Below are 15326 nucleotides of genomic sequence, written 5' to 3'. Positions count from 1 at the left end.
GGGCCTGGCGGCGGGCCGCGGCGTACAGCGGGTAGGAGGCGGGGGGGTAGGGCGGGAGCCGAGAAGTTAAGTAAGGAGCGCGCGGCGGCCGCCGGCAGTTCCCCGGCCCGAGACAGCGAGCGCGGCTGCGGGCGCGCGGGGAGCAGAGGCGGTGGCGGGCGGCGGCGGCACCGGGAGCCGCCAAGTGCCCCTCCCCGCCCCTCCGGCCCCCCACCCACCCACCCGCCCGCGGCCAGCGCCCATGGCCGCGCGCGCCCCGCGCAGCCCCCCGGACTCCGCACCCCGCGCCGCCGCCCAGTCCGCAGATCCGTGCCGCTGCGGCCAGTCTCACCTGGCGGCGCCGCCCGCCCGCCAACCCGGCCACAGCCCCAGCGCCCACGGCGACAGCCGCGGCGACCGCGACTGTGGTGGAGGACGCTGCTGAGTTGAAGAGCGCAGTTCGGCCACCGGACCTACTTACCGCCTTGCGCTTTGCTCATCGTCTGTTTTTACGAGTTTACAACTTTTAAGAACTCTCGTGTACAAAGGAACTTTTCTTAAAAAGGCATCTCCCGTTTATATTTAATCCAAAGAAGGATTTCGGGCAATTTTGGGCTTTTGGTTTTGGCTTCGTTTCTAAGTTTTGTTTTTTTTCTCCTAATTTTGGGGTTTGGGTACCCCCACTGCTTTGAACTCCCGAGGACCTTCTGGGCCCCCACATTAATGAGGTAGGTGCAGCGTGGGGCGCGGAGTGGGGGGTGGTGAAGTCCGGTGGGGCGCGCCCGAGCGGCGGTCGAGAGTGGCCCCCTGACTCCTGCCTCTGCCCCGCCCGGCCCGCAGGCAGCCACCTGGCGAGTCTGACATGGCTGTCAGCGACGCACTGCTCCCGTCCTTCTCCACGTTCGCGTCCGGCCCCGCGGGAAGGGAGAAGACACTGCGTCCAGCAGGTGCCCCGAATAACGTGAGTACTGTCCGGAGAGGTCTACAGCGTCCAGTGGCCTTATGTGGGTGGGGTAGGGACGGGCGGAGCCCAGGGGTCTTCGAGACCCATCCGGCGGAGGGACGGAGTGGCCCCGCAGTCGTCTTACGATGGTTTCCGTGTCTGTGGCTCGGTTGTACATGCGTGTGGTCCGGACGCTGGGGAGCCGCCGGGGGCGCACACCCGGTCCGCACACGTCTTGTAACTCGCAGGCTGCAGGGCTGGCGCGGGGGCCACCGGGCGGGAGGTTGGATGGGTCCCTGGACACTGGCTTGGGCCCGAGTGAGCTTGGCGCGTAGGCGTACCCGTGGCGAGGGCGCATAGGGAGATCTTCGGTGTCCCAATTCCAAGGGTGGCTGGAGCGTCCCTGGGATCTGGCTGGGGAAGCACCGGAGCTGCCCAGCCGCGGCGCCGGCTCTCACGCAATCGGGCAGACCCCGTATTCTCCAAACCGACGCACCGCGCCTCTCCGGCCCGGGGATGGGCCGAGATCGCAGCACTGGCACCTGGAGCCTGCCGGCGCTTCGTGTCTTTCTCGTCCCGGTGCCTGGGCGGTATAGGCGCGGGCAGGGTCGCCAGTACGTGGTATGGCAGCAGGAGACCAGTACCGACGGTTTCTCTCCCCCGTCCTATACCCGCAGCGCTGGCGGGAGGAGCTCTCCCACATGAAGCGACTTCCCCCGGTGCTTCCCGGCCGCCCCTACGACCTGGCGGCGGCGACCGTGGCCACCGACCTGGAAAGCGGCGGAGTCGGCGCGGCCTGTGGCGGCACCAATCCTGCTCTCCTACCTCGGAGGGAGACGGAGGAGTTCAACGATCTCTTGGACCTGGACTTTATCCTCTCCAATTCGCTGTCCCATCCGGAGTCAGTGGCCGCCACCGTGTCCTCGTCGGCGTCAGCGTCGTCATCGTCCTCCCCATCGAGCAGCGGTCCTGCCAGCGCGCCCTCCACCTGCAGCTTCAGTTATCCGATCCGGCCCGGAGGGGACCCGGGCGTGGCGCCGGGCAGCACTGGCGGCGGCGGTCTCCTCTATGGCCGGGAGTCTGTGCCGCCTCCCACAGCTCCCTTCAACCTGGCGGACATCAACGACGTGAGCCCCTCGGGCGGCTTCGTAGCTGAGCTCCTTCGGCCCGAATTGGACCCAGTGTACATCCCGCCGCAGCAGCCGCAGCCGCCAGGTGGCGGGCTGATGGGCAAGTTTGTGTTGAAGGCGTCGCTGAGTGCCCCTGGCAGCGAGTACGGCAGCCCGTCGGTCATCAGTGTTAGCAAAGGCAGCCCGGATGGCAGCCACCCCGTCGTGGTGGCGCCCTACAGTGGCGGGCCTCCGCGCATGTGCCCCAAAATAAAGCAGGAGGCAGTCTCGTCGTGCACGGTCGGTCGGCCCCTAGAGGCCCACTTGGGCACTGGACCCCCTCTCAGTAATGGCCACCGACCACCAGGACACGACTTCCCCTTGGGGCGGCAGCTCCCCAACAGGACTACCCCCACCCTGGGTGCCGAGGAACTGCTGAGCAGCAGGGACTGTCATCCTGCCCTATCGCTACCCCCGGGGTTTCATCCCCACCCGGGACCCAACTACCCACCCTTTTTGCCAGACCAGATGCAGCCACAGGTCCCACCGCTGCATTACCAAGGTCAGTCCTGGGGATTCATAGCTCGGGCTGGGGACGCCTGCCTGTGCCAGCCCTCCGGGGAGCAGGGGATGATGCTGACCCCACCTTCTTCACCCCTAGAGCTCATGCCTCCTGGTTCCTGCATGCCGGAGGAGCCGAAACCAAAGAGGGGGAGAAGATCGTGGCCCCGGAAAAGGACCGCCACTCACACATGTGATTACGCAGGCTGCGGTAAAACCTACACGAAGAGTTCTCATCTCAAGGCACACCTGCGAACCCACACAGGTAAGGAGAACAGAAACTGCGGGGGGGGGAGGGGTTGGTCCTGCAGCCCCATTGGTTAACCGTGGACATTTCTCAGGGCCTCCCTTGGAGATGTGGGGCAGTCTATCTCCTCCATCTCTTGGATCAGAGGCGAGAACAGCAAACCAAACCCAGCGCCTCCTTTTTTGCCCAAGAGCCTTTTGCTTGGTGGATGGTATCAGTGCTTGAATATGCAGTTATGTTAGGTTTCTGAAAGGCAGGGAGATTCCAGGCTATTTGTGGGCCTCTCCTTGTTTGAGCAAAGCATTGGCCTTGTAATCAAGAAATTATTACACTTCGGGGACGCCTGGCTGGCGCAAATCTTGATCCCGAGTTTGTGGGTTCCTACCCCAGGTTGGGTGTAGAGATACTTAAAATAAAATCTTACAAGAAATTACATGTTGCAGTGCAAAAGCAAGTTAGGTCTTGTTACTAGTTTTTAATTTTTAGGCAGTTTTCACTGGTGGTTCCCAAATTTCATACTGCTTTTTATTTTTGGTTGTAGCCTTGGTAAGTAGGTTTTACTTGAATTTCAAGAATTAAGCGGTTGTGATGGCTAAGATTGTGGTTTAAGATGGTCACTTGCAGAGAATTTTTCATGTTGTTTAAGTGTAGGTACATAAAGTCATTTTAGGGGTAGACTGAGAAAAATAATAGAAATGCTGATGCAGAAAAAGTAGTTGCCGGTGGCGTTTTCGACCCAGTTGTAGTGGGCTATAGGATGTGAGTGAGGGGTTGGGTGGGGGAGAGAGACTAACAGAGCAGACAACATCTATTCCACCACGGTGATACTTGGCCTTAAGAGAATGAAAATGTTAGCGATATAGAAGTGTAGGTCTGTTCCTTAAAAAAACAAAAACACACACAAAAAAAACCCAAAGAATATTTAGGTTTAATATTCCAATTTATGATCTGAAATTGAATGTGCCCTTGAATTGGTCTAAAAACTCCCCTGGCTTCTTTCAGAGTGGAATGTTTGCGGGGGAGTTGGTTTGACATTCAGGCTCCAGTTTGGTCATTTCTGTGTTAGGTATGGATGGCTTCACCGGGTTTCTTTTCCTCTGCCAGGTGAGAAACCCTACCACTGTGACTGGGACGGCTGTGGGTGGAAATTTGCCCGCTCTGATGAACTGACCAGGCACTATCGCAAACACACCGGGCACCGCCCCTTCCAGTGCCAGAAGTGCGACCGGGCCTTCTCCAGGTCGGACCACCTAGCCTTACACATGAAGAGGCACTTTTAAATCCCCAAACAGTGGATATGACCCACACTGCCAGAAGAGAGAATTCAGTATTTTTTTTTAATCTTTCACACTGTCTCCCCCCCAACTCGGGGTGGGGAGGGAGGGGAGAATCCCAGCTGGAAAGCACTACAATCATGGTCAAGTTCCCAACAAGCCAACTTGTGAATGGATAATCAGGAGACACAAGAAAACCAGAAGACAAATCAAAGAACAGATATGGGGTCTGTGACTGGATCTTCTATCATTCCATTGCTAAAGCCAACTTGAATATTCCTGGACTTACAAAAACACCAAGGGGGTGACTGGAAGGTGTGGATATCAGGGTATAAATTAGATCCATGAGTTGGGGGGGAGGGAAGACCAGAATTCCCTTGAATTGTGTTTGAAGCAGTATAAGCATAAAGATCACCTTGTATTCTCTTTGCCTTCTAAAAAGCCATTATTATGATATTTAGAAGAAGAGGAAGAAATTCAGGTACAGAAAATGTGTTTTTAATAACCTAAACGATGGTGCTTGGTGAGTCTTGGTTCTAAAGGTACCAAATGAGGAAGCCAAAGTTCTCAAACTGCTGCATACTTTGACAAGGAAAATCTATTTTTGTCTTCCGATCTACATTTATGACCTAAGTCAGGTAAATATGCCTGGTTTACTTCTTTAACATTTTTATGCAGACAGTCTGTTATGCACTGTGGTTTCAGATGTGCAATAATTTGTACAATGGTTTATTCCCAAGTATGCCTTAAGCAGAACAAATGTTTTTTTTTTCTATATAGTTCCTTGCCTTAATAAATATGTAATATAAATTTAAGCAAACTTCTATTTTGTATATTTGTAAACTACAAAGTAAAAAATGAACATTTTGTGGAGTTTGTATTTTGCATACTCAAGGTGAGAATTAAGTTTTAAATAAACCTATAATATTTTATCTGAATATTGCTTTTGTTCTGTTTTTCCTCTGGAAAAAGCATGTCCTAGCAATTTCAGTTTAAACACAGGCGGGCATGGGAAAGGCACACTGAAAGGCCAAACTTCATCTCCAGAGATTAAAGGCAAAGGAAGATGTTTTTAAGGCTAGTTTTACTGTGAGAACTATTTAAGTTGTGAGGCTGGAACCTAGTGGAAATCACAGAAGTAAACCTGACCTGGTTCAGGTTGCTCTTTGTGTAAAAAGTACATGAAAGCAATTTCCTTACCTGAACATGAATTTCCAGGTAGAAACCAACCACCCTGTCATTCTTCAATATGCTCAATTTTTAATAGGAAAGTATTCATAAAATTCCAGTTTCATATTTTAAAAGATCCTTATGGTTTCTCTTTAAAATTAAATGAAAATATAAAAACCTTTCAGGGACCCGGCCTTGCACTCAGAACAATTTGAGGAACAAAAGAAACTTCCCACTGCAGAGAACCCTAAGAACATAGTTCCACAGTGCCCTCCTGAGGATTAAAGGATTCATTTATGCTTCGTGTGTGTTACAGATAGAGTAGTTACAATCCTCAAGAGATTAGAACCAAATTTTCTGGCAGAATGTTTTAAAATTTCATCTGTCCTCTCTGCAAACTCAGCGGACTGAACTGCATTAATTAGAAAGTACTCAGTCGCAAACTTACAGGCGTAAAGTTTAAGTACATCTTTAAGTGGTTTTGTAAGCTGGTGGCATATTTTTGATGTTACTCAGCTTTAAAACTGCACAGACCCTTTTTTGAGAGTACACAAGAGTTTGACTTTTGTTAGTGAAGGTTACAAAATGGAAGAAGCATTTGTGACCCTTGTTGGCACTTTGATAAATTCTGTTATGGTGATGAGGGTGACCAACATCGTTAAGCAAACAAGCTGACACCTTCTTTAGGCTGCTTATTAACTATCCATTATACGTTGTGTCCAAAATGTGGGTGCATCTTACAAATAGAAAATTAAGAGCCTTATGGTGGATCAACATGAAGTACTTTCCTTGGCTTTCAAGAGTCCAGCATGATTGGAAAAACACGGCACGTGTCTTAGCTTAAAAGAAAACAGGTGCATCGATAGAAGGGAATTTTATGTGGCAAAGAACATACTCAAAGCATATTTAATGACACGGAAAAATGCTCATGGTATGTTAAGTGGAAAAAGCAGGACCTGGGAGTATAAACTATGATTCCTAATTGTATAAGTTAGTGTATGTGTATTGAAGGAGAGAGGGAAGCACCAGAAACTTTCAAGAGGAAGGACTGGAAGGAAATAGGAAATACTAACACTGGCTTTCTCCATTTTAGATTTTCTACAGTTTCCTGTAGTTTCTACAGTTTCTCTTTAACCTGGGAAAACGTTTTAAGAATGCAGGTGCAAATAGTATGCTTGATTTTTAAAAGCAGTTAAAGGCATTTAAACAAGAAGCCTGGAACGCATTTCTCTGTTACATTGTGGTGGTTGCTTTTCTAATCCACTTTTCTCTTAACACACACACTTCTGGCACTTGGTTGTGTATGAAAAGTGTTTACTGAATGGCTGATGACCATCTTTGTGTTCGCTAAGTGCTTATTACCTCAAATCGGAGAAACATCCCCAAATACCATAACATAATTAATTAAAATGTTTCTGATGTCACTGGGAAACATCACTTGGGTTGACGTTTTCTAGCCTGAGAAAGCAAGCTTCAGTATCCAGATTTTCTGGAAACAGCGCAGGACAAAACTATTTAACATGCACACACACACACAAAAACAAAACTATTTACTCTCGTACCTATCAGTTCTGAGTGCTGAGATGTCCTGTCATTACCACATTACAGAGCCGTTTATACTGTATAATAAAGAGCACCTAACAATTGAGATGCCTGCTTATTACATTTTCTTATGACATTTACTTTTATATGTCCTAGATTTTAACTTGTGTGCGCGCGCGCACACACACACAAAAGATGAACAATGGTGTTTCCAACACATCAACATCTTTTCAGTCTATCTCTTTTTTGTCCAGCGAAATGTTCTTTCCGGCAAAATAACGCTCCCTGGAAACCTGCTTAACTCCCTATCATCAATTCTGTTTCAGTTTGTTAGAACAAGAACCTTCACCATCTCAAATAGGATGGTCAAAGGGAATAATTTTTTTTTTCATTCAAAGACTTCAATTTTTAGAAACATGTAACATTTCATATTTGGAGATTAACAATTTTTTTTTAAAGATTTCATTTATTTGACAGAAATCACATAGACGGAGAGGCAGGCAGAGAGAGAGAGAGAAGCAGGCTCCCTGCTGAGCAGAGAGCCCGATGTGGGACTCGATCCCAGGACCCTGAGATCATGACCTGAGCCGAAGGCAGCGGCTTAACCCACTGAGCCACCCAGGTGCCCTCATTTTACTTTTTATATACTTTATGTATTCCATTTCTTCATATAGTGCCTTCTAGAGGCTAGTGTATAGTGACATGTTTTTTGTTTTAATATTTTATTTGTCAGAGAACACAAGCAGGGAGAGCGGCAAAGGGAGAGGGAGAAGCAGGCTCCGGGCTGAGCAGGGAGCCTGATGTGGGACTCAATCCCAGTCCTGGGATCATGACCTGAGCCGAAGGCAGAGGCTTCACTGACTAAGCCACCGAGGCGCCCATAGTGACATGTTTTTATAGCGCTAAACTGAATCTTTGGTTCCTAAAGTTTGTTTATGAAACCATCATTCGCTGTTCACATGTAGTCATTCAATCATATTTCATATAAAACTACCAAGAGCTCTCTACCTGATGAATGCTGTGGAATGTATCACGGAATGTTCTGCCTGTGAAAATGCAAAGGAACTACTGTTACAATCAGAATGCTCTATGAAAATAAAGCCTTTTTTTTTTTTCATATTAAGTGAAACTAAAACGAAAGTTGGAAACCAACACCCTTTGGAAGCCTTTACCTTAGAACAAAAAAGTAAATCTTGAGTAAATTTCTTACCATCTCCTGAAAAACAAATATTCTTAAACTCTGAGGAAGGTACCTAGAGCTTCAATGCCCTGGTTGTGGTCAAAACAGGGAGGAAACCAACCGCTGTCATATTAGCATAAACACAGAAACTCTTTCCGGCTAATATCTAGAAGGCTCCCAGAGCCAGTTAGCTTAGCTGGGCAGGAGGAGGGTGCCTAGGGTAGGAGCATCAATCAGACTGCTTCTCTGGCATCACATACGTGGGGAGTCCACCTTTTTTAATTGTTTTCCACGATACCATTGATGTAACACTTTCGAATCGTTTGGTCTTCTCTGGCACCCTAGACAACGCAGCATGTTGCCACCTGCCCTCCTGAAAGTCCTCCACTTGTTCTTAAAGGAAAAGGAGGAAATAAATACAAACGCAACTTCATAACCGCGGAAAGTAACTTCCCATTTCCGGGATCCTTTTCACATCTGACTGCACCTAGCACAGCATTTTTCACCCCTACTGCACAATAATTATAATGATCCCCTAAAGTGGGAGGACCATTTGTCATCCTTTTATGTTTCATGTCCATCGTATGTGATCCTCTAAACAGAGCAAAAGACGAGAATAGCTCTTTATGTAGACATAGGTAGGTAAGTAGATAGACCGATTGATGAATGGGCCCTCAGGTGGAGGTTTGACAATGATCTAAAGTCACTGAGGGCAAGCAGTCAAACCTGTCCAGCCCAGGGGGGGTTGAGTAGGATCCTAAAACCCATGTCACCTATGCTATTTAGATTTGTACTCACTGGCATTGAATCAGCAGGTTACTGAACGGTGGCTGCACCCTTGAGACACTCAGATGCTGTATTCTGCATACCCCACTTAGAAGCTAAAACGGGGAAAAAAACCCCAACTAAAATTGGTAAAGAAAACTTTACAGAGATACTGAAGGAACTCTAGATACACTCACTGAAAGCTAGGAAGGAAAATGAATCTGTGTTAGCCACGGGCAGAGTCCCTTAGACACGACAGGTGGAAGGGACTATTTCAGGAAGCATGTGTCCTGTCTGATCAGGTCACTGTTCGCTGGTGTATAGTAACCCCTTCCTTCTGCATACCCCGGTGACCCCTCTGAAGCCTGTACACTCTCCTTACCTCATTAGATCCTCACAACAAAGGAGGAGTGGGAGTTCCCTCTCCCACCTCCATTTTATGAAAGGGGAAACTGAGGTTCCCTTTACAAGTTAGTGTTTGATTTTTGTTTCTCATTCTCGTTGACATACTCAAAGCATTTTTCTCCTGATAGTTCCATCTTCAGTCTGCTGGGCAGGTAAGGTTACATGCAAAATGGATATACCCCAATTTAGAAGGATTTGCTGATATCCAGGTTCTTCCAATAAATCCTCTAAAAAGTCAAAAAAACCCAGACATTCTGTCTTCCAACCAATGTACTATTTCGAGGTAGTCTGACAGGGAAGCCCGAGTTTCCCACAGATGTTTCTTAAGCTGGTCTCTACTCCCAGAGCAAAATCTATACTTTGAGTTGGAGGTGGATGAAAAAGTTCCTGTTTTGATCCCAAGTCTTGGCCTAGCACATGGCTCTCCTGTTCAAACAGATCTGGCCACCCTGTCCCCTACTCCTTAATGTCCTATGGTCCCCAGTTCCTGGTGGATCAAGATTTAACATGGTCAGCCTTCCAACTGTGGCCACTACCTAGTGTCCAGTATTTTCTTCTTAAATATCCAATCACTCCTTCATTGTACCAGCTGTGCTAAACTACTCTTGACCCCCAATGCAGATGTGGGTCTTTGCTTGCAGATGTGGGTCTCCAATGCTTCTGGAAAAACCCATAGTCCCCTGACAAGCTCCTATTTAACCTTCAAAGCCCAGCTTTTATTAAAAATCTCCTTCATTTCAATCGATCTAGATCTTTCATTAAACTCTTACCCTCACATATTACAAGGTTTTATGAGTCTGGCTCCTCCAACAGAAATGAGTTTCCTGGAGGGCACTGGACGCTTCCCTTATTTGTTCTTGAATACCCAGAATTACTGGATTTAATTGAAAAAAAAAAAAAAAATCAATCGGTTATGGAATAGTTAGCCCCCAGACCTGGCATCTCTTTTCAGAGGACTCCTTCTTGCCAGGTGAATTTCTGCTTTGATTCTGGAAAGAATTTTGTTCACTTAGGGTTTTTTGTGATTTGGGGGAGGCAGATGGATGTCAGGAGACCCACAGGGAACAAGGGATCACTGGACACAATGGCCTTCAGGAAGCCAGAATTTGGAAACAGTTCCCAAAAAGGCAATGTTTTATCCTTACCCTTGGCGGTCTACTGTGCCTCTTTTCAAAATTGTAAGTGTCCTGTATACCTATGACAATGAAGTATTCTTTGTGTGTGTGTGTGTGTGTGTGTGTGTGTGTTTTGTTTGTTTGTTTGTTTGTTTTTTTGTAAATCACACTTAAAAGCTTAACAAAGGGATGCCTGGGTGCCTCAGTAGGTTAAGCATCTGCCTTGGTCTCATGATCTCAGGCTCCTGGGATGAATCCCACATCAGGCTCCTTGCTCAGCGGGGAGCCTGCTTCTTCCTCTGCCTGCCGCTCCCCCTGCCTGCCTACCCCTTCCTCCCCCAACCCTGCACTCTCTCTGGCAAATGAATAAAATCTTTAAAAATAAATATAAAGAAAGAAAGAAAGAAAGACAGACAGGCTTAACAAAGACACTTCACAGGATCTTGGGTGAGCCTGTCCATCCGAATAAGGGAGGGTCAACCTCTGCTGGCTGTGAAACCACCACCCACCTGGTTTGCAGCTCTTTAAGCTTGAACTCTCCTTCCTGCTTGCATGACAGCAGTTTTCTGACTTTTGAACATGTCTAAGTAAACTGAATCTAGAAAATCCTGCAGGAAGTTGTCAAAGTGCCTCCTCTCAGCCTCACAGAGGAATGGAACAGACTGCAAACTCTAACACTAGAAACTAACATAGATTTTGAAATAAATAAATATATAAATAAAATTCCATGGACTTTCTGAGCTGGAAAGTGTCTTCAAGACCATTCTACTCCAGGAGAAAATGGAGGCCCATCTAAAAAGCTAGGCTTGCCCAAGGTCACATCAAGTTCAGATCAGAACACCAAGCACTAATGACCTCATTTGGGGTTAACAGGCCAGCAGCTGAAGGCTGTATCCTGAGGACCCAAGGGAAACTTAGAGGGGCATAAAGAATTTTAAAAACACCATGCAAAAAGGATGGTTTTATTTTATTTTTTTTATTATCTTTTTGAAGATTTTTATTTATTTATTTGACAGATCACAAGTAGGCAGAGAGGCGGGGGGGGGGCAGGCTCCCCACTGAGCAGAGAGCCCCATGTGGGGGCTCCATCCCAGGACCTCAGGATCATGACCTGAGCCGAAGGCAGAGGCTTTAACCCACTGAGTCACCCAGGCGCCCCAAAAAGGATGGTTTAAAAGGAAAGTTCTGGTGCTCGCTTTGGCAGCCCATATATTAGAACTGGAACAACACAGGGAAGATTAGCAGGGCCCTCTTGTGTGAGGAGGACATACAAATTTTTGAAGTGTTCCATATAATAAGGGGGGGGGGAGGACAGGAAGAAAGGGAAAATAACCAAGAGGGAATAAAAAACAACATTCTCAGTGTCACATTGTGAGCTGAGGTCCAAAAAAGTATTTGATTGCTCTCTCTAGTACTTCTGTTAGTGTTGTGCTGTCAGCCCGCTGAGTCAGGTACTATAATACTAACCCCTGTTTCCTTCTACAGAGGAACATAGGAGCCATTCCACAGAAGTGTTAATATATACTTCTGGCTTTGTTCTGCTTCTTTCTCTTCTCCTGCAATTCCGTTCAAACATATATAATCTGCTCAGAGACCTACTTGACCAGCCACTGGTGCAAAGGGCAGGGGAGCCAAAGGTGAATAAGAAAATATAAATACGCAAGTCTGCAGATATTTTTCCTCCTGGTAGAACTGCCCCACAGGGGGTATAAAATGTGACTGCAGTGAAAAACCAGCCTCCTAGCCAGTAAAAATTGTTTACCTCTCTTAGAAAGTGATTGGATAGTTCTTTGACAGATTCAACCACATGAACTACAATGACATACACCATTTTTCCCCCCACAATTTTCTTGATTGCTTATTGTTCTGGATACATCCAACTTGTTTATCAGGTGCATGCTAAAGCATGTTAAAACGTGTTATTCAGGTTTAGCATGAACGTCTCAGCCTTATTCAACAAAATATTTCGAACTTCTGTTGGAATTAATGATACAGGCAAAATGAAACTTAATCTGCAAACCAAGACACCTTTCCATGGTTTTGGAGATTGTATATCTAGACCGGGGGACAACCTGATTTTGTTTTAGGCACAATTAACTTTATAGCTAGGGAGTGTAACTGACATCTAAGGCTCTTTTGGTGCCAAAGCTTGTAGAAACAGAGGAGTCTTTGCCTAAGGGATTCTTTGCATTAAAGACTTTGTTAGGCAAAGCCACTCTGGCATGGGAGTCTGATTTGCAATTTGTGCCTTTGTAAAAGGATTAGAAGATCCCTATTGTTTAATTTTTGGATCTCAATTTGCATTTGGAAATGTGTGACCTCTTCAGAGTTCTTCATTTTCATTTTCTTGTCCTGATACACAATGGACACTGTATGTTAAAAAAATCGATAAAACTGCTTAGCCAAAGTTTGCACTGATTAAGGGAGTGTAATAGATCGATTTTCTCTCTGACTGGTGGAGTCTACTTGGGCTCCAGCAATACTGATGGAGTAATCAATCTATTTAGGAACTGACAAGTAATTCATAGGGTATAGGTACACACATATTTCACTTATTTCCTTAATCAGAATGCACGGGCACTTTGTTTAAAAACAACCAACCAAAAAAGAAAGCACTACGGTGGTCCAATCGGACACTGGGTCTACAAAAGGAAATAACAAGAAAAAAAAAATCCTCTGACCGCCTCAGGACACATTTGAACACTTCTGTCCAATGTCTCCCTTTATAAATAAAGGTTAGAGAAAAATTATTTTAGGTTTGTGATAACAATACTCTCTGCTGTACACACTATTTAATTACCTGTCCCTTGGTAAACAACTTTTAACTAATATTTGCTTTGACAATATTCCCAGATTGGCAACATAAAACCTAGAATAGAAACTGCGTGAGGAGGGACGATTTCTTGGACTGTGGGTTTAGGACGCGTGGTTTATTTGTTTGTTTTCTTTTTAACTCTTTAGTTTCTTGCTCCTTTATCATCACTGACCGCAGGAGAACATTTCTTATGTGTCAGGATGAATGTGCTTGGCACCAGGACTTGGAATTGTTGACTGTATGAGCTGGAGGTTGATGAAAAGTATTCACATTCATAGAGCACCGATGATATGTCCAGAATTTTGCTAGATGTTTAAGAATTTGTTATCACACCCATTTTGTAGTGGGCAAGACTGAGGCCCACGGGAGTCAAGTGACTTGCCCAAGGTCATACCCTCCCCTGTGATCAGAACCCAGGTCAACCTGGCTCCTAGTCCCAGGCTCTTTCTGCCACATCACAACTGTCTCCCAGATAAAGTAAAGCTAATTTCATTTGAAGGATTATCTGCTCCTCACCTCCTTGGAATGTGCTTATTTTTTAATCTAAACAGGGGATATGTTTGGTGCACAGGAAGCTACATGGACAAGACTGACCTAACCCATCCCTCTTGCTAATAGAAACAAGTAATCTTATCTGTCATTCTATTAAAAATACACCGCATTCCTCTATGATCCAGTTCGGAGAATGACTCAAGAAAGGACAATCTGTTTCTGCATCACAGCACTCCCACAGTCTCTATAAAATCAAGAGTAAATAAGCCATTGCCTTTCCTCTCAAATATTTCATTCAACGATTCCAGAGCGCTTTATACATGTAACCAATTAGAATAAAGACCTGGAGCCCTCTTGATAGCGCGGCCACTTGGAAGTAAGCCAAAGAAAGTCTCTGTTGCTGAAGAGCTCGCACTCTATAGCCCCCCTCAATGGAGAATACCGCCGGATGGTGATGTTAGCCCAGGGGAGTGGCCTGTCGGCATGCAGTGCCTTGAGCCCACGTTCTCAGTCTCGTCCCATGGGAGACACTCCCGCTTTGCCACCTTCCAGAACGCTCTGCCAACAAACATTCTGCTGCTGCTCCCAATATCTAAAGATAATCCTCTTTCCCCTAAACGGGATCTCAACCTAAAATAGATCTGAGTATGTGCTACAGGGCATGAACAAATGACTCAGAGGGCCATTTCAGATCTCAGAGGCAGGGAAGAAGCTTCACAGCAAAGGGGCAAAGCCTGGAAGCTAGCGCGTACTCAAGGAACAAACGAAAGACAGCTGGAAAGAAGTTCCAAAGAACTTGTGTCACCTGAAGGCTCCTTCGCTCAAGGGAGAGGGCAGAGGCTTAAGTACCCCACAGTTATGTCACTGCAGGACCTCATTCTGGCCTGACTTCTCCAGGTCTTCATTCTCAGCCTGCACATAGGCCATAAATTAACAGACAAGCACAGGGGTTCCCTAACCTAGGCATAGGTGGCAAATGGACAGATAAAAAAAAAAATTCACATTTAAATTCAATTAATTAACATATAATGTATTCTTGGTTTCAGAGGTACAGGCCAGTGATTCATCAGTCTTATATAATACCCAGGGCTCCTAGGGCACCTGGGTGGCTTGGTAAATTAAGCCTCTGCCCTTCGCGCTCAGGTCATGATCTCCCGGTCCTGGGATTCAGCCCTGCACTAGGCTCTCTGCTCAGCAGGGAGCCTGCTTCCCCTTCTCACTCTGCCTGCTGCTCTGCCTACTTGTGATCTCTCTCTCTCTCTCTGCTAAATAAATAAATAAAATCCTTAAAAAAAATACCCAGTGCTCCTTACATCACATGCCTCCTTAATGCCCATCACCCAGTTACCCCATTCCTCAAGCAGACAAGTTTTTAATGTGTGGATGTGATTCAGCATCAAGGATGTCAGAAGGGAAATGAGTCTCTCCTAGAAAATGTGTTGATTTGGCACATTTTCTATATTTGGGTTTCGTTCTGTTGCTGTTTTATGTTTCTCCTTTTGTTCATTCGTATCATCTGCCTTTGGTTTGTATTCAGTTCTCAGTGTTCAACAGTAGGGCAATGGTTAAGTAAATCCTAGCACATCCTTAGAATGGACTACCATGCTCTATTAAAATGATCTGGTAAACGATAATAAATAAGAGCTAACATTTATTGAGATTTACTGCATGCTGCTCCTATACTCAACATTTTACATACATTTTTTTTCATTGAGTTCCCACAATGACC

The 15326-nt window shown here is 46.3% G+C and overlaps 1 protein-coding gene and 1 non-coding gene across 3 annotated transcripts; both read left to right on the top strand.

The window, feature by feature from the left end:
• The first annotated feature begins 275 nt into the window (after positions 1 to 275).
• Positions 276 to 5051, top strand: KLF4 (Kruppel like factor 4). 2 transcript variants are annotated; one of them, XM_004747759.2, is made up of 5 exons: positions 283 to 707; positions 820 to 940; positions 1600 to 2593; positions 2693 to 2857; positions 3944 to 5051. In XM_004747759.2, the coding sequence occupies exons 1-5, from the start codon at positions 703 to 705 to the stop codon at positions 4117 to 4119; spliced, it is 1461 nt and encodes a 486-aa protein (XP_004747816.1). In that variant the 5' UTR covers positions 283 to 702; the 3' UTR covers positions 4120 to 5051. The 2 variants fall into 2 exon arrangements, with proteins under 2 accessions (XP_004747815.1, XP_004747816.1); XM_004747758.2 differs by having other exon boundaries at positions 276 to 707; positions 1600 to 2857.
• A 6427-nt stretch (positions 5052 to 11478) lies between these two features.
• LOC123392510 lies at positions 11479 to 11587 on the top strand. The gene has a single exon (XR_006607232.1). It is a non-coding gene; the product is annotated as a U6 spliceosomal RNA (small nuclear RNA).
• The last annotated feature ends 3739 nt before the right edge of the window (positions 11588 to 15326 follow it).

Source organism: Mustela putorius, unplaced genomic scaffold (assembly GCF_011764305.1).
Source record: "Mustela putorius furo isolate JIRA1106 unplaced genomic scaffold, ASM1176430v1.1 tig00000580_pilon_pilon_pilon, whole genome shotgun sequence".
NCBI classification, from domain to species: domain Eukaryota; kingdom Metazoa; phylum Chordata; class Mammalia; order Carnivora; family Mustelidae; genus Mustela; species Mustela putorius.
This window is presented reverse-complemented; position numbering and strand designations above follow the sequence as displayed.